The sequence below is a fragment of the Spermophilus citellus genome, assembly GCF_964194105.1.
Source record: "Spermophilus citellus genome assembly, chromosome: 3".
NCBI classification, from domain to species: domain Eukaryota; kingdom Metazoa; phylum Chordata; class Mammalia; order Rodentia; family Sciuridae; genus Spermophilus; species Spermophilus citellus.
This window is the reverse complement of record NC_138184.1, coordinates 46,268,586-46,293,813: the sequence shown is the minus strand read 5'-3', so window position 1 is coordinate 46,293,813 and position 25,228 is coordinate 46,268,586. Positions and strand designations below refer to the sequence as shown.

The window sequence follows — 25,228 nt, the reverse complement described above, 5'->3', positions numbered from 1 at the left end:
CCTTTGCAAAGAATAGACAAACAGCCAGGGGCAGTGATTATAGGTGCAGGCCTTCAATCCCAGCAATTTATGAGGCTGAGGCAAGAAGATTGCAAGTCCAAGGCCAGCCTGGGCAACTTAGTGAGAACTTGCCTTAAAATAAAGAAATGCTGACAATGTAGGTTAGTGGTAGAGCACCCTTGGGTTTATTTCTTAGTACTGAAAAGAGACACAGAGAGAGAAAGAGACAGAGAGAGAGACAGAGAGAGAGAGAAGAGAGAGGGAGAGGGAGAAGGAGGGAGGGAGGAGAGGGAGGGAGGGAGGGAGAGGGAGAGTGGGGGGAGGGAGAGACACAGAGAGAGAGAAAGAAACAGAGACACAAGCTAACTAAGAAACTAAAGAAATATGCAATGAAGTAAAGAATGTTGTTCAAAATCAAATAATGCTTTACCTCTGTCCCACTACTTATAACTTCCTGTGTCTCAGAAGTCCAGAACATTTGAGAAACACAAAGTACAACCTGGCCAGGCCACTCTCTAACCCAGTCTTTTCTTGGAGATTCTGGATAAGCCTGAATAATTAAAAGTAATTTCTAATTTTAAAAGTTTGCAGAAGAAAAGAAGCTAAATGTTTTATAATGTAAAGTTCAATATTTAGTATATTTGTGGGTTATAATATCATACATCCATGAAAAACTTTGGAAGACTAAAAGATGTGAAAATTTTTACAAACCAAGATTATATTTTTGACATGTTTCTTTATTTATAGAAGAACTAAAAATGAGCACCAGTATACTAGTAATGGGTTATCTCTGGACAAATGTGATTGTTGATTCTTCTTGAAGTTTATTTCTATGTGATTTTTATATTCCTTGCTATGGGAGCTGTCAAGTTTTTACATAGAATACATATTACTTTTATTACAAACCAACTTAAACTGTAAAAAATAAAGTCAAATAGATTTTGTATATTGATGACATATTTAGTTGAAAAGGTGACTATATACTCTAGTAGAAAACTGGACTAGAAGTTACAACCCTTATACTATTTATCTACAGCTTTTCTAAAAACTTCTATGACCAGAGTACATAAACAATTTGTCTGATTATATATAATTGAAAAAAATCTGTGCTGTGGTGTTCAAAGTATACTTTCATTTATTTCTAAAGCTTTCATATTTAAAAGATATTTAAATAGATTTGTGGATTCATTATAAAAATAGTTTACTTTGATAATAAATGATAATGCAGACATAAATTATATATTGAGAAAACCAAGTACAGATTGAATTTTGAAGTTGATGCTAATGGAAACTATGCTTTCAATACAATCACACCATCTTATATATAATAATGTGTTTAACATTTATAGTTTTGTGAAGGCATATTCTGATTTTTGCATGATAAATATACATTGTTACAAAATCTTTATTACTAGCAATCTTTGTAAACAAATGACAATAACCTAAGGCTTTAAAGAAGGGTGAGCAGTGATATTAAAGCATATTTTCTATAGTGATTAAGGAAATACTATCATGGATAATGTTTATTCTTTCTTGTGTGTTTTAAGTTTGTTTGGAATTATAAGTAGCGAAAGGAGAGAAAAAGTACAGCTTTATCTGCAGGAACAGAAAAGCTACCCCAAAAGAATGAGCTGAATGGGCTCTTGATAAAATAAAAAGGCTACTTCATTTATGCAGAGAATTGCTGAATATAAGTCTATAAGGGCTTCAAAAACTATTTCTTGTACAATATAATTGCTCCTTTGTGTTCCTAAGGCAGAAACACATTGAAGTTTGTCATTCAAGATTATCATTAAGTGAGGTACATGTACTACCTAGGTGTTATATTTCTTTCCAATTTATTATGTATCCTCCTTCGATGTTTGTTCGTCTCATTTGGAATTTTAAAGTAGGTGTAAGTGTAAAAAGCAGCAAGTGAACTAGATCATTCACTTAACTATTTGAGGAGAACTAACCTACAGGGCAGCCAAGCACTGAAGGGCATGATGGTTTGCCTACAAGACATATACACAAGGCTACCTTATAAGCATTTCAATTAAACCCGTCTCAAATTAAACCCATGATTTTTCTCCCAAGCTTCCACAAGCCTGCTTCTCTTGCAGGCATCTCCGCAGAGTAAATGCCACACATATACTCAACTCAGAAAACTTAATGCTAATTCTTGAGACTTTCCCCTCCTCATCTTTCTACTCTACAACCAATTCATCACCAAGACCTGTTGAAATTAACTACAAATTATGTTTCTGTCTACTTTGCTCCACATTTTTGCTACTTCCCTAGTACCAGCCCATATCACTTTTCATCTGGTGCCTCCCAATTTGCCTTCCTATTTTCATACACCAACTAATTCATTCTTTATACCACAGCCATAGTGGTGTAAAAATATAAATCAGACTATATCCTTTCTCTGATTAAAATACCTTTAGCCTTTCTTAGTATTTAAAATAAAATGCAATCTACTGTGTTCCTTTCCAACCTCATCTGACTTCACTCTGTACTCACTCTATTCCAGACACAGTTGTCTTCTTTCAGGTTCTCACAAATGCCTGCTTCTTTTTGATCCCAGGGCCTTTACACAGGACACTTACACACTCTTCCACTTGCTTTTCACCTGGTTATTCCCTATTTATCATTGGTGTCTCAGCTTCAACCTCACTTTCTCTAAGAGCCTATCAGTGGACCCTCCCCCATTCTATATAAAAATACCTTTTATTATTTTTCTAATATCATTTTGTAATATTTAGACACATATTATCAATTCTAACTAATATTGTTATTTTAATGTTAGTTACAAATAAATAAAATAATAAATGGTTTAAAACAGAAAGAACTTTAAGTATTAATTTATTGGTACCAACTCAAACCTTCTAAACAGCATTTGCAGAATATAGTTTTATACATTAAGTCCTAAGAAACATACCAGCCTGGCTGCAGCAATCACATCATGAATACTTCGAAGCATTAGATCTTCTACTTGAATGAGCCACTTTTCTACAGCACCGCGGGCTATAGATGTGGAAATGAGTTCAATCAGCTCCACTCGCTCACCTTCAGAGCTATACATGGCCTTAATGTCCAAATTGGGAAGGAACTCCAGTTTAGCAATGCCCTCAAAGCATTTTTTTAAGTGAGGCTGAACTCTAAGTGGATCTTTGGTCTCTGATAAAATCTCCAACATTTCATCATTAGATAAGAAAAAAAAACTAAAAAAAAACAAGCAAATACAAAAACTTTAGTGATATTCATCAATATCAGATAACATTTTAAATCACAGCACTTTTGATTATCCATCATACCGAGGGAAGAAAAGACGTTTCTTTTCAAGATATGCATTAAGTCCTTTCATAATTTTATCCAAAAGTTCATTGCAGTTTTGTAGTTTTTCCAATAAACCTGTTAAAGAAGTAGCAGCAAGAACCTAAAAGAGACATGTTGGTATAAGAGACACTTGTATACTAGATATAAGACCTAAACAATCTATACTATATGATAAAATATTATAATTTCAAAAAGTTTACACGGTGAATTTTTTTAATTTTTAAAAATTCGAATTAGTTATATTTGACAGTAGAATGCATTTTGACACATTGTACATAAATGGAGCATAACTTCTCATTCCTCTGGCTGTACATGGTGCTGAGTCACACCGGTAGTGTAATCATAAATGTATATAGGGTAATAATGTCTATCTCATTTTACTATCCTTCTCACTCCCACCCCTCCTCTCACTCCCCATTCTGCACAATCCAAAGTTCCATCATTCTACCCTACCTGACTCCTCACTATGCCCTGCTTATCAGAGATAACATTCTGCCTTTGGTTTGTGGTGATTGGTTTATTTCACTTAGCATGATATTCTCTAGTTCTATTCATTTACTTGCAAATGCCATAATTTCATTCTTCTTTAAGGCTGAGTAATATTCTACTGTGTATATGTACCACATTTCCTTTATCCATTCATCTGGTGAAAAGCATCTAATTCACAATAGCTAAACTATGTTGGTTCCATAGTTTAGCTATTGTGAATTGAGCTACTATAAATATTGATGTGGCTGTGATACTGTAGTATGCTGATTTTATATCCTTTGAGTATAAACTGAGGAGTGGGGTAACTATGTCAAATGGTGGTTTCACTCCAAGTTTTCTGAGGAATCTCCATACTGCTTTCCATAGTGGTTGTACCAATTTATAGTCCCACCAGCAATATATGAGTGTACCTTTTCCCCACATCCTTGCCAACATAAATTATTGCTTATATGCTTGGTGATTGCTATTCTGATTGGAGTGAGAAGAAATCTTAGAGTTGTTTTGATTTGTATTTCTCTAATTGTTAGAGATGAATTTTTATATATATTTGTTGATCAATTTCATTTCTTCTTCTGTGAAGTGTCTGTTCATTTCATTAGCCCATTTATTGATTGGATTATTTGTGGGTGTTTTTTTGGTGTTAAGTTTTTTGAGTTCTTCATATATCCTGGAGATTAGTGCTCTATATGAGGTACATGTGGTAAAGATTTTTTTTTGCATTCTGTAGGCTCTCTCATTATGTTGTTGTTTCCTTTGCTGAAAAGGAACTTTTTAGATTGAATCCATTCCACTGATTGATTCTTGTTTTTCTTCTTCCACATTAGAAGTCTTGTTAAGGAAGCTGGGGTCTAAGCCAACATGATGAAGATTTGGGCCTACTTTTTCTTCTATTAGGCACAGAGTCTCTATTCTAATGCCTAAGTCTCTGATCCACTTTGAGTTGATTTTTGTGCAGGGTGAGAGACAGAGGTTTAATTTCATTTTGGTGCATATAGATTCCAGTTTTCCCAGCACCATTTGTTGAATAGGCTATTTTTTCTCCAATGTATGTTTTTGGCATCTTTATCTACTATGAAAAAACAATATTTATGCCTCTGTGTCTTCTCTTTTGTACCACTGTCTACATGTCTGTTTTGGTACCAATACCAGGCAGTATTTGTACCAAATACCAATTTGGTATTTGGTACCAATACCAATGATCTGCTATTGTGATGCCTCCTGCTTCGCTCTTCTTGCTAAGTATTGCTTTGGTTACTCTGGGTCCTTTATTTTTCCAGATGAATTTCATGATTACTCTATTAGAAAAAGCAATATAACTATAAAGTTCTATGAAGAATGTCACTGGGATTTTAATAGGAATTGCATTAAATCTGTATAACAGTTCTGGTCGGGCTATTTTGACAATATTATCTCTGCCTATCCAAGAACAAGGGAGATCTTTCCATCTTTAAGGTCTTCCTCAATTTCTTTCTTTTTTTAAAAAAATTATTTTAGTTGTGGTCAGACGCAATATCTTTATTTTATTTTTATGTGGTGCTGAGGATTGAACCCAGGGCCCCACGAGTGCTAGAGGAGTGCTCTACCACTGAGCCAAAAGCTTTTACAATGTCGAGGTAAGTTCCTGTTATCCCTAGTTTTTCTAATGTTTTGAACATAAAGGGATGCTGTACTTTGCCGAATGCTTTCTCTGCGTCTATTCAGATGATCATATGGTTCTTATCTTTAAGTCTATTGATGTGGTGAATAACATTTATCGGTTTCCGTATATTGAACCATCCTTGCATCCCAGGGATGAATCCTACTTGATTATGGTGCACAATTTTTTTGATGTGCTTTTGTATCCGATTCGCCAGAATTTTATTGAGGATTTTTGCATCTAGGTTCATCAGAGATATTGGTCTGTAGTTTTCTTTCTTTGAGGTGTCTTTGTCTGGTTGCGGAATCAGGGTGATGTTGGCCTCATAGAATGAATGTGGCAGAGCTCCCTCTTTTTCTATTTCCTGAAATAACTTGAAAAGTATTGGTATTAATTCTTCTTTAAAGGTTTTGTAAAACTCCGCTGTATACCCATCTGGTCCTGGGCTTTTCTTGGTTGGTAGTCTTTTGATTGCTTCTTCTATTTCATCCATTGATATTGGTCTGTTTAAATTGTATGTATCCTCCTGACTCAGTCTGGGCAAATCATATGACCTAAGAAATTTATCAATGTCTTCACTATCTTCTATTTTATTGGAATATAGGTTTTCAAAATAATTTCTAATTGTCTTCTGTATTTCTGTAGCATCTGTTGTGATATTGCCTTTTTCATCCCGTATGTTAGTAATTTGAGTTCTCTCTCTTCTTCTCTTCGTTAGCATGGTTAAGGGTCTGTCGATCTTATTTATTTTTTCGAAGAACCAGCTTTTAGTCTTATTAATTTTTTCAATAGTTTCTTTTGTTTCAATTTCGTTGATTTCCGCTCTGATTTTAATTATTTCTTGCCTTCTGCTACATTTGCTGTTGTTTTGCTCTTCCTTTTCTAGGGCTTTGAGATGAAGTGTGAGCTCATTGATTTGTTGGTTTTTCCTTTTTTTGAGGAATGACCTCCAGGCAATGAATTTCCCTCTTAAAACTGCTTTCATTGTGTCCCATAGATTCCGATATGTTGTGTCTGTATTTTCATTTATCTCTAAGAATTTTTTTGATTTCCTCCTCTATGTCTTCTGTAACCCATTGATCATTCAGTAACATATTGTTCATTTTCCATGTGATGTAGGATTTTTCCTTCCTTCTTTTATCATTGATTTCCAGTTGCATTCCATTATGATCAGATAAAATGCATGGTATTATCTCCACCCCTTTATATTTACTGAGGGTTGCCCTATGGCATAATATATGGTCTATTTTTGAGAAGGATTCATGTGCTGCTGAAAAAAAAGTATATCCACTTGATGATGGTTGATATATTCTATATATGTCAGTTAAGTCTAGGTTATTGATTGTGATATTGAGTTCTATAGTTTCTTTATTCAACTTTTGTTTGGAGGATCTGTCCAATGGTGAGAGAGGTGTGCTGTAGTCACCCATAATTATTGTGTTGTGGTCTATTTGATTCTTGAACTTGAGGAGAATTTGTTTTATGAACATTGCAGCACCATTATTTGGTGCATAAATATTGATAATTGTTATGTCTTGTTGGTGAATGGTTCCTTTTAACAGTATATAATGTCCTTCCTTATCCCTTTTGATTAACTTAGTCTTGAAGTCTATTTTATTCGATATGAGGATGGCCAACCCTGCTTGCTTATGAGGACCGTGTGCGTGGTATATTTTTTCCCAACCTTTCACCTTCAGCCTGTGTATGTCTTTTCCAATCAGATGTGTCTCCTGGAGGCAACATATTGTTGGATTTGTTTTTTTAATCCATGTTACCAGCCTATGTCGCTTTATTGGAGAGTTTAAGCCATTAACATTTAGAGTTACTATTGATATATGGTTTGTACTGCCAGCCATGTTTGATTATTTATCTTTTTTTGTTGTTTAATTTAGTTCGTTTATCCATGATTAGCTTTCCCCCTGCCCTCTGTCATTACCAAGGCTCTTCCCACTGATGGTTTTGATTGTTGTTTTTCATTTCTTCCTCGTGTAGTGTTTTGCTCAAGACGCTTTGCAATGCTGGTTTTCTGGCTGCAAATTCTTTTAGCTTTTGTTTATCATGAAAGATTTTTATTTCGTTGTCATACCTGAAGCTTAATTTTGCTGGATACAAAATTCTTGGTTGGCATCCATTGTCTTTCAGTGCTTAAAATACGTTGTTCCAGGATCTTCTCCTTTCAGCGTCTGTGATGAAAAATCCATTGTTAACCTTATTGGTTTACCGCTGAATGTAATCTTCCTCCTTTCTCTTGTAGCTTTTAATATTTTCTCTTTGTTCTGTATATTGGATATCTTCATAACAATGTGTCTTGGCGTTATTCTACTGTGATTTGTGTGCTTGATGTCCTGTATGCATCTTCAATTTGTATATCTGTTTCCTTTTTTATTTCTGGAAAGTTTTTTGTAATTATTTCATTCAGCAGGTTACTCATTCCCTTGGTTTGAATATCTGTACCTTCCTCTATCGCGATGACTCTTAAGTTTGGTTTTTTTATGTTATCCCATAACTCTTGGATGTTTTTCTCGTGATTTTTTACCAGCCTTTCTGAGTTGGCTAGACTCTTTTCAAGATGATATATTTTGTCTTCATTATCTGACGTTCTGGCTTCTACTTGCTCCACTCTGTTAGTGATACTCTCAATTGAGTTTTTAATTTGGTTTATCGTTTCCTTCATTTCTAGAATTATTGTTTGATTTCTTTTTTATAATCTCTATCTCCTGATAAAGATGCTTAACTTCTTCTTTTATCTGTTTATGTAATTCATTCTCAATGTGTTCTTTCGCTGCTTGAATTTGCTGTCTTGTATCCTCTTTAAGGTTCCTTTCCATCTGTCTGAGGTATTCCTTGAGTTCTTTATATGACCATTTTTCTGATGACTCTAGGTCCTCCTGAATATTTAGGCAGTCCTGCATTGTTTGTACTCCTTTTCTTCCTTGCTTTTTTATGCTGCTCATGTTACTTCTTGTTCTGTTTGACTGCTGAGTTACTGTTTACTCTTATAAATTTATTTGATGCTTGGGAGGAAAGATATTAGAAGGGAAGGGAAGAAGTCACTAAAGAGAATGAGAGTAGGCAGGTAGAATTCAAGGAAGGGGGAATAAGCAAAATTGAAAAGAAATGAAAAGACAAAAGAAAAAAATAGAAAAGAAAGAAAGAAAAAAAATTTAAAACAAAAAATAATGATAATAAAAATGGAAATTAAAGTTTAAGATAATAATAATAATAATAATAAATTTTAAAAATTGAAAACATTAAAAAAAGTTAAAGAACAACAACAAAAAAATGAAAATGAAAGAAAAAAAATAATAATAATAAATGCAGTCATAGAGCTCGATTAACTTCTCTTCCAGTAGGTGGAGCTGTGCCCACTGGGCCAAGCTTCTCTTCTCAATAGGTGGGAACCAGTCACTGTGCAGCAGCTCTTCCTCCCAGACTGTGCAGGTCTCCAATCCTGAGTGCCTAGGGCCTTCTCTTGTGTTTCCTCCAGCCAGATCCCGCTCACCTGTTACACTCACCACAATACTGGCGACACGCCAGGTCTGGTGCTCCTGGGAGCCCTGTTTTCATGAACATCTGGGCATACTCTCCCTGTTTGCCTCCCTTAGACCCTAAGTTTGTAGAGCTTGGGGCTGAGAATCCCCAGCGAATTTTCTTGCCCTCCAGTATCCACTCCCCCGGTAGCTGGTGCAAGGGACCTCAGTTGTCAGCACTGGTGGGAGCGGTAGCCGGGAGTTCCGCACCGCTAGTCCCGCGCCACTCCTGATTCCCTCGGTCTGGCTATCGTGCTCACAGGAGAGCTGGGAGGTGCCCTTAAGGTTTCCCCGCTGTGTGGAGAGGGATGGCTAGGGGATTACACACCTGTCGCCGCTGGTTTCAATGAAGTTATCTCCTCCGTCCGTGACGTCAGTTCTCTGTCATGGTGGTATCCCATGCAAATGGTGACCGTTCGTTCCCTTTGCCGGGTGACCAATGCAACGAGGGGTCCTGACTGTCTCTCCCAAGCCCTGTTTCAATCCTGTGGCCACTGCCTATGAAGGCTCGGTTGGCTTTTTACCTCTGTAAGTTCAGGAGGGCCGACCAGTTATTTCAGCGGGATCGTTAGTGCTGAGTCACGAGAAGCAGGCGAACTGGAGTTTGAATGCAGCCGATCCGGGCTCGGTGTGTTCCGAGAGGCCCAGACTGTTAGCCCCAGATCCACGTCAGCTCAGCATTGCCTAGTGATCCTAAGAAAACAGCATTTAGACAGTTTACGTCTCCCTATGCCCGCGCAGCTGAAGGGGTCAGAGACTTGATCTCTCCGCGCCCGCCGCCATGTTGGATCCCTTAGATTTTAAATTGTCACTCATCAGCTGTTCCATTTTGCTCGGCGGGTCGGCGGCTCACTCGCGCGGTGAAGAGTCTTCTCTAACGAGCTCCGCAGGAAGCGGCGGCGGCGGTGGCAGCGGCCGAGCTGCAGCCCTCGGGACGCCCGGGGAGGGGGTGCGGGCTGGGGGAGGAGAGGCGGCGCCGCGGGGCCCGCGCTGGCCAGGTGACTGGGCACGTGAGAGAGTGGGCAGGGCGGGGGAAAGAAATTAAGATTGAGATTCAGAGAGCGAGCTCAGGAGGAGAGACGGCGGGACAGAAGCGAGGCGGAAAGGCAGAGAGGAGGGGGAAAAGGGGCCGAGAGAGCCGGGCGGCTCGGGGACTGCAGCCTTACGCTCGCGCTGGAGTCGTGACGGACTCACTCCACCTAGGCCCCTTTCTTGACACGGTGCTTAGTCTTTGTCGACAGATCTCCTTTAATGATCTCTACTTTTTCTTTTAAGAAGCGGCAACCCACGCTGCGGGCGCGGCGGCGCGGAGCACGGGGCGGCTCACTCCCTTCCCACCGCCATCTTCCTAGCTATCGTTCTAACTTTGACTTGAAGTCCACTTTATCTGATATGATAGAAACTCCTGCTTATTTACACAGTTCATGTAATACACTTTTTCCCAACCTTTCACGTTCAGTCCAATATTTCCTTGAAGGCACGTCTCTTTTAGACAGCATATTGTTGGGTCTTTTTTAAAAATCCAATCGCCAGTCTATGTCTTTTTATTGATGAGTTTAGGCCATTGACATTCAGGGTTATTACTGAGATATAATTTGTATTCCTGGTCACTTGGGTTTATTTTTTATTTTTAACTTCACTTGGTTTCTCCTTTGATTGTCCTTTCCTTTAGTGGTAGTTCCTCCCTTTGCTGGTTTTCATTGTTTTTATTTTCTTTTTCAATTACTTCTCATAGAGTATTTTGCTGAGTATGTTCTGTAGTGCAGGCTTTCTAGCTGTGAATTCTTTTAATTTTTGTTTATCATGGACGTTTTTTATTTTGTCATCAAATCTGAAGCTTAATTTTGCTAGATATACAATTCTCAATTGGCATCCATTTTCTTTCAAAGCTCAATATATGTTATTCCAAGACCTCCTGGCTTTCAGAGTTTGGGTTGAGAAATCAGCTGAAATCCAAATTGGTTTTCCCATGTGTTATATGACTTTTTTTCTCTCACAGCCTTTAAAATTCTATCCTTATTCTATATGTTAGACATCCCATTATAATGTGCCTTGGTGTGGGTCTGTTGTAATTTTGTACATTTGGGGTCCTGTAAGTCCTATAAGCCTCTTGTAGTTGATTTTCCATTTCATTCTTTAGGGAAATTTTCTGATACTATGTCATTTGAAAAGATTGTGCATTCCTTTGGTTTGTATCTCCATGCCTTCCTCTATTTTGGCAAATCTTAAATTTGGCCTTTTCATGTTATCCCATATTTCTTGGAAATTCTGTTCATATTTTTTACCATCTTCTCTGTGAGGCTGACTTTATTTTCAAGAGTATATATTTTGTCTTCATTGCCTGAGATTTTGTCTTCTAAGTAGTCTAGTCTGCTGATATCTTCCATTGAATTTTAATTTTGGTTTATTGTTTCCTTCATTCCAAGGATTTCTGCTTGATTCCTTTTTATAATCTCAGTCTCTTTACTGAAGTGATCATTCACTTCCTGTATTTTCTCTCAAATACCATCCCTTATTTCAAAGATTAGTCTAACTATGAAACTTCTAAACTCTTTCTCTGACATTTCTTCTATTATATTGTCTATGGATTCTGTTGTTGGAACATTTTGGTTTGTTTGAGGCACTTTGTTCCCTTGTTTTTTCATGTTGTTTGTGTGTTTTCCTATCTAGCGGTATGGATCTGAGGCAATACGGTTTCTTAACTGTAGTCTTATAGTGTCCCTGAAGGTTTCCAGTAGCTTACTGTGGGTACTGTGACAATGTATTTCCAGGGAACAGCAGGCAGCAGGCAATCCCCTGGTAGTCTGTGGGCAATTTGCAGGCTAACAGCAGGCAATCAGCAGGTGGACATTAAGCAGTAGGCAATGGGTAGGTGAAAGGCAAGCAATAGGCAGGCAAGAGGTGGGCAAACAGGCAAATGGTGGATGATAGGGGGCCGTCAGCAAGTGATCTGCACTCAAAAAGCAGGTGATATGCTGGCAGACAGTGGGCAATCAGAGTGGACAAATGGCAGGTAAAAAGCAGAAGGTTGGTGGGCAGTGATAGCTGCCTCTCAGAGAAACATTATTTCCTCTGCTTGAATTCTGAGGCACAGAGTAACAAGGAATATAGCCTCCCTGTAGCTTGCCATCTTGTATCTCTTCAGTGAAATGTTTTGTAATATAAAAACTATTAAAATTCAATAGATCATAATTATTCTTATCAAGGATATTAATTACAAATGAGAAATTATGGTTCACATGCATATTTTCACTTCACCTACATTCTTCTGAATGCTGTAGAAAGAGTATATTTTAATTTTTACTTTTATAGCCTTCAACTATAAACATGATTTACCGCAGGAAATGATAAACTATATCCCACTAGCCAAATTTAGCTTGATGCGAGTTTTATATGGTTCATGAATTAAGAATTATTCTTATACTTTTAGAAGGTTAAAAAAATCAGAAGATTTTGTCATGATATATAAAAATATCAGTGTCCAGAAGCAAAGTTTTATTTTGTCACAGACAATCCATTCATTTACATATTATTTCTGGCCATTCTCTCACTATAATGACAGCAGAATTGAGTCACTGCAAAAATGACCATATATCTCACAATGCCTAAAATATTTACTATCTGGCCCTTTGCAGAAAAAAATTGTCACCCTCTGATTTACAAGCACTCATATATCACAAAGCTTAAAAATCAACAGGTAAGACAAAATTTCTGAAACTTATAAATTTCAGCATACTATTGACTCTCAATAAGTCTAGAAGTGAAATAAATTGTTATGTAAGTTGAATGCCAGATTTAAAAATAAATGTATATCATGATCTGTGGTTACTATGTGTCTGAAAAATAGTCTGTTTTCAGTATTAAAAATAGACACAAGGTATTTTCCTCACTAGGAAAGATACATATGAATTGAGACCAACTGAGCAGATTCTTTTTTCTCCAACATTTTTGAGCATACAGAGAATCACCTTTACCAATCAACTATTCTTTACTGACTTCTCCATTTTATTTACCTATTTATTTTGTTAGGAGAGAAATGGTGATTTTATATAGTCAAGTAAATTAAATGTCCATTTGAAGCAGCTCCACTAAATAGTAAAGAGCTATAAGTTAGTGTATTTTATGAATTGAAAAGCTAAATTACTAAAACTTTCATACATTTTTACATTTTCTGAACTAATTTGTATATACTGCATAGGATTTACTTCTGTAATCAGAAAAAAAGTTAATGTTTTCTTTAATATCCAAAAATAAAGGTTCAGGAATGCATATGTGACTCAGTGGTAGATTGCTAGCCTACTAGGCTTGAGGCCCTTGGTTCAATCCCCAGTACTGAAAAATAAATAAATAAACGAAGAAAAGAAGGAAAGATTGGTTCACCTATTATAAGAGTGAAAACAAACACTTCACCTTTGGATCTTTTGCACAAAATTTCATAATATCCCTCCAATGTCTGTCTACTGTCTGAAACTGACGTCCTTCTTCTGGCATCTGTTGCATGATATCCTCAGAACAAAAGATAGGCTCCAGATAAAGCCATTGAGCTTGTACTTTTAACCATTCATCAATTGTTTCTTGTATTCGGATCAGACGGTCCTCCCAAGCCTTAATGAAAAGCATACTGTACTAAATTCCAGTTATTAAATAAATGCTCTAGATTATAAGACAAATTTATTTAAAATTTAATGTTTTTTTAATCAATGGAAAATAGTTTACAACTAAAGATTGCTCTGGGTATCTTACATAGGCTTAGAAAAACTCTAGGAAGCGTGAGGGTTTTTTCTAAAGCATTGAAACTCACATTTGGAAATGACTATAAAGTTATTAAACCAGTTTCCTAACCTTTAGAAAAACCCCAAGTCCAAAAAGGATGTAACCTGCTCTATATTAGTGGTTGTCAATCATAATCCATTTGTCTTCCACACCAGGGAATATTTTTTTTAAGAGAGAGGGAGAGAGTGGGAGAGAGAGAGAGAATTTTAATATTTATTTTTTAGTATTTGGCGGACACAACATCTTAGTTTGTATGTGGTGCTGAAGATCGAACCCGGGCCGCACGCATGCCAGGCGAGCGTGCTACTGCTTGAGCCACATCCCCAGCCCCACCAGGGAATATTTGACAATGTCTAAAAAAAATTTTCAGTTGTCACAAATGACAGTGAAAGGATGGTAGTAATATATAGTGGGTAGAGGCTAGAAATAATGTTAAATGTCCTACAACACACAGGCCATAACAAAGAATTATTACTCAGCCCAAAATATGAACAGCACCAGGGTGAGGAATCCTGCTCTACATCAACACAATTTGGAGAGAAATGAAATGACATTGAAAAAAAAAGGTAAAATAAATTTCCTTGATCTCACAGGTTGCTTATACTTAACAAGTTATTTCATTAATTGAAAATAATTCATATAACTCTTTTTAGTTCTTAAAATATGACCTAAAGTCCTATATGTCAAGAAATTAGGCCTCATCTCTCTCTTTAAAAAAAATTCTAGCAGAACTTTTAAATGTCTTCTAAATTCCCCTTGTTAGACAAATAATAACTTTCCACACTGAGGATATAGCTCAGGGTTAGGAGTCCCTGGATTCAATCCCTAGTACTGCAAAAAAAAAAAATAAAAACAGATAATAATAATAATTTTCCACAAAAGACATACTATCTAATCAGGAAAGGCTAGATGAATCTGATTCATGTGAAAATACCCAAATTTATGTCCTCTGAGAAGACCACTACACTTTGTTGCTTCCAGATAATGGCCAAGATCTTCTACAAAACACTACTGATGTTCAAATTAAATGTTACGTATTGTAAACATACTTCAAAACATCAATGTACCACAAAGTTATTATTTTTCAATTAAAATAAAATCAACTATAATCCCAATGGTTTGGGAGGATGAGGCTGAGGTTCAAACCCAACCTCAGCAACTTATCAAGGCTATAAGCAACTCAACCAGATCCTGCCACTCATAAAATATAATAAAGGGTTGAGGATGTTGATCAGTGGTTAAGCACCCCTGGGTTCAATTCCTGGTATCAAAAATAAATAGATAAATAAATAAATAAAAGTTATTGCTGGTAAAAAACACAATAGAGGCCTGGGGTTGTGGCTTGTGCTAAGCGCTTAACTAACGTGTGAAGCACTGGATTCAATCGTCAGCATCAGATACAATTAAATAAATAAAATACAGGTATTGTGTCCATTTACAACTAAAAAAAATTTTTAAATAACATAAAAGATTGCCTCGGTTTGAATCACTCTGTCATTTATTAGCTAAGTGAATGTAGACAAATTATCCAACCTTCTATTCCTTGGTTTCCTTCTCTACTTATACAGATAACCAAAGTATCTACTTTAGAGGTCTGCTATATGAATTAAATTGGTTAATAAATGTAAATGTGCCAAATCAATATATGGCACACAGATTTGAAATATTTAAGAAATGAACAGAGGTGGGGCTGTGGTTGTAGCTTAGTGGTAGAGCACTTGCCAAATGTGTTAGGCACTGGTTCAATCCTAATCACCACATAAAAATATATAAATAAAATTAAGATATTGTGCTCATCTAAAACTAAAAAATTTAAAAAATACATTACCTCCTTAAAAAATAAACAGAGGATAGGCAGGAGGTAGGTAGAAGATGACAAATATAAAGGAGAAGGAGTTTTTAAAAGTACTAAAAACCAAAAGAGAGGAAGAAGAAACAGGAAAATTGGATACTATTGGGGGAAGAGAGCAAATAAGGGGCAATATGAGGGACAAAAACTAAGATATGAACAAACAAATGTCAGATCAAAGCAACTCAAATTTGGAGCTGGGGTTGTGGCTCAATAACTAGTATGTGTGGGGTACTGTGGTCGATTTTCAGCACCGCATATACATAAATGAATAAAATAAAGGTCTATCAACATTTAAAAACAAAATTTTTAAAAAGCTCAAATCCACATATAATTATACCCCATCTAAGTCAAACCAAGGCTAAATCATAAGCAGGTGAAGAAGAAAGGAATTAAAATGAAAGTACAATTATATGTGTGTGTGTGTACAAATATATACACATAAAATATACATTGTACATACCTACACTCCCTCTCCACATAATCTTGCAGGATGGAAAAATGTAAAATAAAATATAATTATACTGATTAATTTCAATATATAGAAGAATAAAACTACATCCCTATCTTTTACGCTGCACAAAGTCAAATCAAAGTGAATCAAAGTCTTAGGAATTAGACCATAAACTTTGCAATTGCTAGGGAAAAAAAAAAACATAGGACCAACACTCCATCATACTGGTGCAAGCACTAACTTCCTCAAACAAGAGCCCTAAAGCTCAAGTAATAAAACCAAGAGTCAATAAGTGGAATGTGAAGGAAAAAAGAGCATGAAGAGAGAGACTACAGAATGGGGGGAAATCTTTGCCTACTATTCCTCTGACGGGAGATTAATATCCAGCATATATAAAGAACTCAAAAAACTTAACACCAAAACACAAATAACCTAATAAATGGGCAAAATAACTAAACAGACATTTCTCAAAAGAAGAAACACAAATGACAAATATACAAAAAATGTTCAACTCCTCTAGCAATCAGGAAAATGCAAATCAAAACCACACTAATATTTCATCTCTCTCCACTCAGAATTGCAACGATCAAGAATACAAATAATAATAATTGTTGGTGAGGAGGCTGGGGTTGTGGCTCAGTGGTAAAGCACTCACGTCTCACGTATGAGGCATTGGGTTTGATCCTCAGCACCACATATAAATAAATAAAATAAAGGTATTATGTCCTTCTATAACAAAAAAAAAATTTAAAAAATATGTTGGTGAGGAAGTGGGCAGACACTGTTGGTGGGACTGTAAGTTAGTACAACTACTCCAGAAAGCATTATGGAGATGCCTCAAAAAATTAAGAATGGGGGCTGGGATTGTGGCTCAGTGGTAGAACGCTTGCCTAGCATGTGAGAGGCCCTGGGTTCCTCCCCAGCACCAAAATAAATAAAGGTTAAAAAAATTAAGAATGGAACCACTATAAGACCCAGCTGTCCCATTCCTTGGTATTTATACAAAAGAGCTAAAATCAGCATACTGATTTTAAAATCAGCATACAGCATAGTGACATGACCACTTCAATGATTACAGCACCACAATTCACAATAATCAAATTATGAAACCAACCCAGGCAACTCTCAGTAGATGAATGAATTAAGAGTTTTACTCAGGCAAAAAGAATAAAATTATGACATTTGCTAGTGAATGGATAGAAATGGAAACCATTATGCTAAATTAAATAAGGCAAATTCAGAAAAATCAAGAGTCAAATGTTTTCTCTCATAAGTGGAAGCTAGAGCAAAATAAGGGGAAAATTTGTTGGGGTGGGTGCCTCAGGTGTTGGGAAGATCAGTAGAGAAGAAAAAGGAGATCAAGAGGGAGGTAGGAGGGACAGAAAACAGGAGGAAATGCACAGTGAATTGAACATTCAACAAATGGACTTGTTTACTTGACAGCACATATGTAATAAAACTGCATATGTAACATACCTTGATCTCTTTTTCAAATGGTTTGATAAAAGGTGAGCCTCTCATTGTCTGAGTTTTTATAATCTGATCATCAAGGATTGCCTGAATCTCATCCACTGAAGAAAGAATACAGACTCCAGTATCTCGATACAGACTTATATGAAAAGCAATATCATCCCAAGTTCCTATCATGTTATTCATGGCTTTCTCTAAGGAAAATTCCTAAAAGAGAGAAATAATGGTTTGGTGAAAAGAGGGTCTTATTTATTATATTGCCTTTTCCCATGTGATTCAGTAAGCAACTTGCTGCATTACACTAGCATTTTCTGTAACATAATAATTTTTTGTTAGCAAGTTTTTTTTTTTAATAATTCAAAATTTTGCTATTCCAACATGGCGGCGGGTGCGGAGAGATCAAGTCTCTGACCTCTTCAGCTGTGCAGGCATAGGGAGTCGTAAACAATCTAAATTCTGTTTGCTCAGGATCACTAGGCAATGCTGAGCTGATGTGGATCTGGGGCAAACAGTCTGGGCATCTCAGAACACACACTGAGCCCGGATCAGCTGAATTCAAGCTCCCGTTCCACTGCTTCCCACAGACAAACAGCTGTGACTCAGCACTAATCCATCCGGCTGAAACAACTGGTCGGCCCTTCTGTTCCTACGGAGGTAAATGCCAACCGAGCCTTCATAGGTAGTGGCCACACGTTTGAAACAGGGCTTGGGAGAGACAGTAAGGATCCACCCGTTCCATTGGTCACCCGGCAAAGGGAAACGAACTGTCGCCATTTGCAAGAGACACCACCATGGCAGAGAACTGACGTCACCAGAATGCGGTGGAGGAGATAACCTCATTGAAACCTGCGGCTACAGGTGTGTAATTCCCTAGCCTTCCCTCTCCACACATCGGGGAAACCTTAAGGGCCCCTCCCAGCTCTCCCGTAAGGGCCCCTCCCAGCTCTCCCGTGAGTGCGATAGCCAGACCGAGGGAATCAGACGTGGCGCGGGACCCGTGACGCAGAACTCCCGGCTACCGCTCCCACCAGTGCTGACAACTGAGGTCTCTTGCACCAGCTACGGGGCGTGGCTACCGGAGGGCAAGTAAAATTCACTGAGGATTCTCAGCCCCAAGCTCTACAAACATAAGGTCTGAGGGAATGGCAAACTGGGAGAGTGTGCCCAGTGGTTCATGAAAACAGGGCTCCCGGGAGCAGCAGACCTGGCGTGTAGCCAGTATTGAGGTGAGCATCACCCGTGAGAGGGGCCTGGCTAGAGGGAAAGTGGGGAAGTGACTAGACACAAGAAGAGGCCCTAGGTACTCAGGATTGGAGACTCGCCCAGTCTGGGAGGAGGAGCTGCTGCACAGTGATTGGTTCCCGCGTATTGACAGGAAAACGTGGCCTGGTGGGCACAGCGCCACCTACTGGAAGAGAAGATAATCAAACTCTGAGACTGCATTTATTAGTTTTTTTTTTTTTGATTTGGGTTTTTTCTTTCATTTTCATTTTTCTTTCTTGTTTTTTTAAAATTTTTTTTTAAATTTTTTTCTTCTCTTTTTATTTTAATTTTTTTTATTATTTTTTTTTCTTTTTTTATTTCCTGTTTTTTTTCTTCTTTTGTCTTTTCATTTCTTTCAATTTTCTTATTCCCCCTTCCTTGAATTCTACCTGCTTACTTTCATTCTCTTTAGTGACTTCTTCCCTTCCCTTCTAATATCTTTTCTCCCAAGCATCAAATAAATTTATAGGAGTAAACAGTAACTCAGCAGTCAAACAGAACAAGAAGTAACATGAGCAGCATAAAAAAGCAAGGAAGAAAAGGAGTACAAACAATGCAGGACAGCCTAAATATTCAGGAGGACCTAGAGTCATCAGAAAAATGGTCATATAAAGAACTCAAGGAATACCTCAGACAGATGGAAAGGAACCTTAAAGAGGATACAAGACAGCAAATTCAAGCAGCGAAAGAACACATTGAGAATGAATTACATAAACAGATAAAAGAAGAAGTTAAGCATCTTTATCAGGAGATAGAGATTATAAAAAAGAAATCAAACAATAATTCTAGAAATGAAGGAAACGATAAACCAAATTAAAAACTCAATTGAGAGTATCACTAACAGAGTGGAGCAAGTAGAAGCCAGAACGTCAGATAATGAAGACAAAATATATCATCTTGAAAAGAGTCTAGCCAACTCAGAAAGGCTGGTAAAAAATCACGAGAAAAACATCCAAGAGTTATGGGATAACATAAAAAAACCAAACTTAAGAGTCATCGCGATAGAGGAAGGTACAGATATTCAAACCAAGGGAATGAGTAACCTGCTGAATGAAATAATTACAAAAAACTTTCCAGAAATAAAAAAGGAAACAGATATACAAATTGAAGATGCATACAGGACATCAAGCACACAAATCACAGTAGAATAACGCCAAGACACATTGTTATGAAGAAATCCAATATACAGAACACAGAGAAAATATTAAAAGCTACAAGAGAAAGGAGACAGATTACATTCAGGGGTAAACCAATAAGGTTAACAATGGATTTTTCATCACAGACGCTGAAAGCAAGAAGGTCATGGAACAATGTATTTCAAACACTGAAAGACAATGGATGCCAACCAAGAATTCTGTATCCAGCAAAATTAAGCTTCAGGTATGACAACGAAATAAAAATCTTTCATGATAAACAAAAGTTAAAAGAATTTGCAGCCAGAAAACCAGCATTGCAAAGCGTCTTGAGCAAAACCCTACACGAGGAAGAAATGAAAAACAATAACCAAAACCATCAGTGGGAAGTGCCTCGGTAAAGACAGAGGGGAAGGAGAAAGATAATAATGGAGAAACAAACTAAATTTTTTAAAAAAAGGATAAATAATCAAACATGGCTGGAAGTACAAACCATATATCAATAGTAACTCTAAATGTTAATGGCTTCAACTCTCCAATAAAGCGACATAGGCTGGTAACATGGATTAAAAAAACAAATCCAACAATATGTTGCCTCCAGGAGACACATCTGATTGGAAAAGACATACACAGCCTGAAGGTGAAAGGATGGGAAAAAATATACCACGCACACGGTCCTCGTAAGCAAGCAGGTTTGGCCATCCTCATATCGAATAAAATAGACTTCAAGACTAAGTTAATCAAAAGGGATAAGGAAGGACATTATATACTGTTAAAAGGAACCATTCACCAACAAGACATAACAATTATCAATATTTATGCACCAAATAATGGTGCTGCGACGTTCATAAAACAAATTCTCCTCAAGTTCAAGAATCAAATAGGCCACAACACAATAATTCTGGATGACTTCAACACACCTCTCTCACCATTGGACAGATCCTCCAAACAAAAGTTGAATAAAGAAACTATAGAACTCAATATCACAATCAATAACCTAGACTTAACTGACATATATAGAATATATCAACCATCATCAAGTGGATATACTTTTTTCTCAGCAGCACATGGATCCTTCTCAAAAATAGACCATATATTATGCCATAGGGCAACCCTCAGTAAATATAAAGGGGTGGAGATAATACCATGCATTTTATCTGATCCTAATGGAATGAAACTGGAAATCAATGATAAAAGAAGGAAGGAAAAATCCTACATCACATGGAAAATGAACAATATGTTACTGAATGATCAATGGGTTACAGAAGACATAAATGAGGAAATCAAAAAATTCTTAGAGATAAATGAAAATACAGACACAACATATCGGAATCTATGGGACACAATGAAAGCAGTTTTAAGAGGGAAATTCATTGCCTGGAGGTCATTCCTCAAAAAAAGAAAAACCCAACAAATCAATGAGCTCACACTTCATCTCAAAGCCCTAGAAAAGGAAGAGCAAAACAACAGCAAATGTAGCAGAAGGCAAGAAATAATTAAAATCAGAGTGGAAATCAATGAAATTGAAACAAAAGAAACTATTGAAAAAATTAACAAAACTAAAAGTTGGTTCTTCGAAAAAATAAATAAGATCGACAGACCCTTAACCATGCTAATGAACAGAAGAAGAGAGAGAATTCAAATTACTAACATACGGGATGAAAAAGGCAATATCACAACAGATGCTACAGAAATACAGAAGACAATTAGAAATTATTTTGAAAACCTATATTCCAATAAAATAGAAGATAGTGAAGACATCGATAAATTTCTTAAGTCATATGATTTGCCCAGACTGAGTCAGGAGGATACACACAATTTGAACAGACCAATATCAATGGATGAAATTGAAGAAGCAATCAAAAGACTACCAACCAAGAAAAGCCCAGGACCGGATGGGTATACAGCAGAGTTTTACAAAACCTTTAAAGAAGAATTAATACCAATACTTTTCAAGTTATTTCAGGAAATAGAAAAAGAGGGAGCTCTTCCAAATTCATTCTATGAGGCCAACATCACCCTGATTCTGCAACCAGACAAAGACACCTCAAAGAAAGAAAACTACAGACCAATATCTCTGATGAACCTAGATGCAAAAATCCTCAATAAAATTCTGGTGAATCGAATAAAAAAACACATCAAAAAATTGTGCACCATGATCAAGTAGGATTCATCCCTGGGATGCAAGGATGGTTCAATATACGGAAATCAATAAATGTTATTCACCACATCAATAGACTTAAAGATAAGAACCATATGATCATCTCGATAGACGCAGAGAAAGCATTCGACAAAGTACAGCATCCCTTTATGTTCAAAACATTAGAAAAACTAGGGATAACAGGAACTTACCTTGACATTGTAAAAGCTATCTATGCTAAGCCTCAGGCTAGCATCATTCTGAATGGACAAAAGTTGAAGGCATTCCCTCTAAAATCTGGAACAAGACAGGGATGCCCTCTGTCACCACTTCTATTTAATTTAGTCCTTGAAATACTAGCCAGAGCAATTAGACAGACAAAAGAAATTAAAGGCATAAAAATAGGAAAAGAAGAACTTAAATTATCACTATTTGCTGAAGACATGATTCTATACCTAGAAGACCCAAAAGGGTCTACAAAGAAACTACTAGAACTAATAAATGAATTCAGCAAAGTGGCAGGATATAAAATCAACACGCATAAATCAAAGGCATTTCTGTATATCAGCGACAAAACTTCTGAAATGGAAATGAAGAAAAACACTCCATTCACAATATCCTCAAAAAAATGAAATAAAATACTTGGGAATCAACCTAACAAAAGAGGTGAAAGATTTATACAATGAAAACTACAGAACCCTAAAGAGAGAAGTAGAAGAAGATCTTAGAAGATGGAAAAATATACCCTGTTCATGGATAGGCAGAACTAACATCATCAAAATGGTTATATTACCAAAAGTTCTCTATAGGTTTAATGCAATGCCAATCAAAATCCCAACGGCATTTCTTGTAGAAATAGATAAAGCAATCATGAAATTCATATGGAAAAATAAAAGACCCAGAATAGCAAAAGCAATTCTAAGCAGGAAGTGTGAATCAGGCAGTATAGCGATACCAGATTTCAAACTATATTACAGAGCAATAGTGACAAAACCAGCATGGTACTGGTACCAAAACAGGCGGGTGGACCAATGGTACAGAATAGAGGACACAGAGACTAATCCATAAAGTTACAACTATCTTATATTTGATAAAGGGGCTAAAAGCATGCAATGGAGGAAGGATAGCATCTTCAACAAATGGTGTTGGGAAAACTGGAAATCCATATGCAACAAAATGAAACTGAATCCCTTTCTCTCGCCATGCTCAAAAGTTAACTCAAAATGGATCAAGGAGCTTGATATCAAATCAGAGACTCTGCATCTGATAGAAGAAAAAGTTGGCTCCGATCTACATATTGTGGGGTCGGGCTCCAAATTCCTTAATAGGACACCCATAGCACAAGAGTTAATAACAAGAATCAACAAATAGGACTTACTTAAACTGAAAAGTTTTTTCTCAGCAAGAGAAACAATAAGAGATAAATAGGGAGCCTACATCATGGGAACAAATCTTTACTCCTCACACTTCAGATAGAGCCCTAATATCCAGAGTATACAAAGAACTCAAAAAATTAGACAATAAGATAACAAATAACCCAATCAACAAATGGGCCAAGGACCTGAACAGACACTTCTCAGAGGAGGATATACAATCAATCAACAGGTACATGAAAAAATGCTCACCATCTCTAGCAGTCAGAGAAATGCAAATCAAAACCACCCTAAGATACCATCTCACTCCAGTAAGATTGGCAGCCACTATGAAGTCAAACAACAACAAGTGCTGGCGAGGATGTGGAGAAAAGGGTACACTTGTACATTGCTGGTGGGACTGCAAATTGGTGCGGCCAATTTGGAAAGCAGTTTGGAGATTCCTGGGAAAGCTTGGAATGGAACCACCATTTGACCCTGCTATTGCCCTTCTCGGACTATTCCTTGAAGACCTTAAAAGAGCATGCTACAGGGATACTGCCACATCGATGTTCATAGCAGCACAATTCACAATTGCTAGACTGTGGAACCAATCCAGATGCCCCTCAATAGAGGAATGGATAAAAAAAATGTGGCATCTATACACAATGGAGTACTATGCAGCAATAAAAAATGACAAAATCATAGAATTTGCAGGGAAATGGACGGCACTAGAGCAGATTATGCTTAGTAAAGCTAGCCAATCCCTAAAAAACAAATACCAAATGTCTTCTTTGATATAATGAGAGCAACTATGAACAGAGCAGGGAGGAAGAGTAGGAAGAAAAGAGTAACATTAATCAGTGACATGAGATGGGAGGGAAAGGGAGAGAAGAGGAAAATTGCATGGAAATGAAGGGAGACCCTCATAGCTATACAAAATTACATATAAGAGGTTGTGAGGGGAATGGGAAAATAAACAAGGAGAGAAATGAATTACAGTAGATGGGGTAGGGAGAGAAGAAGGGAGGGGAGGGGAGGGGGGATAGTAGGGGATAAGAAAGGTAGCAGAATACAACAATTACTAATAGGGCATTATGTAAAATTGTGGATGTGTAACCGACGTGATTCTGCAATCTGCATTTGGGGTAAAATTGGGAGTTCATAACCCACTTCAATCTAATGTATGAAATATGATATGTCAAGAGCTTTGTAATGTTGTGAACAACCAAGTAAAAAAAAGAAAAAATAAATAAAATAATTACAGAATTAAAATAATAATAATAATAATTCAAAATTTTGTCAGAAGAATGTAGCTTTAAAATTCACTTTTTGCTCTAAAAACTATTGCTGTCAGTATTTAAATGGAAAACAGAATAAAATACCTTCTGGAGTTTCTCTAACATAGTCTTTCTGTAGGCCAGGTCTGAAGATTTTCTGTGTATTTCAAGAACCCTATCTCTATGGCCATTTATTTTACTAGGAAACACACACACACACACACACACACACACACACACCTATGTTACACATGTACCTCCCCAGGATTCCTTTTATTATAACCTGTGTTTTATTTGTTTATTTTTATGTGGTGCTGAGGATCAATCCCAGTGCTTCCCTCATACATACTAAGCAAGTGCTCTACCACTGAGCTACAACCCCATCCCCTCCCCAGGATTCTTTTTTTTTTTTAATAATTATTTTTTAGGTTTTTTTTTTTTTTAGGTGGACACAATATCTTTATTTTATTTTTATGTGGTGCCAAGAATCCAACCCAGTGCCTCACGCATGCTAGGTGAGCGTGCTACTACTTAAGCCACA

General features: G+C 36.8%; 1 protein-coding gene across 1 annotated transcript in view; it reads right to left on the bottom strand.

Moving 5' to 3' along the window:
- DNAH12 (dynein axonemal heavy chain 12) overlaps nucleotides 1–25,228 on the bottom strand; it is a 299,548-nt gene that overhangs the window by 192,032 nt on the left and 82,288 nt on the right. Inside the window, exons 19-23 of the mRNA XM_081284134.1 lie at nucleotides 17,526–17,726; nucleotides 13,384–13,578; nucleotides 3,297–3,418; nucleotides 2,921–3,203; nucleotides 431–550 (exon numbers count right to left, since the gene is read on the bottom strand). Coding sequence (XP_081140260.1) covers nucleotides 431–550; nucleotides 2,921–3,203; nucleotides 3,297–3,418; nucleotides 13,384–13,578; nucleotides 17,526–17,726 — 921 coding nt within the window. The remainder of the gene's footprint in view (nucleotides 1–430; nucleotides 551–2,920; nucleotides 3,204–3,296; nucleotides 3,419–13,383; nucleotides 13,579–17,525; nucleotides 17,727–25,228) is intronic.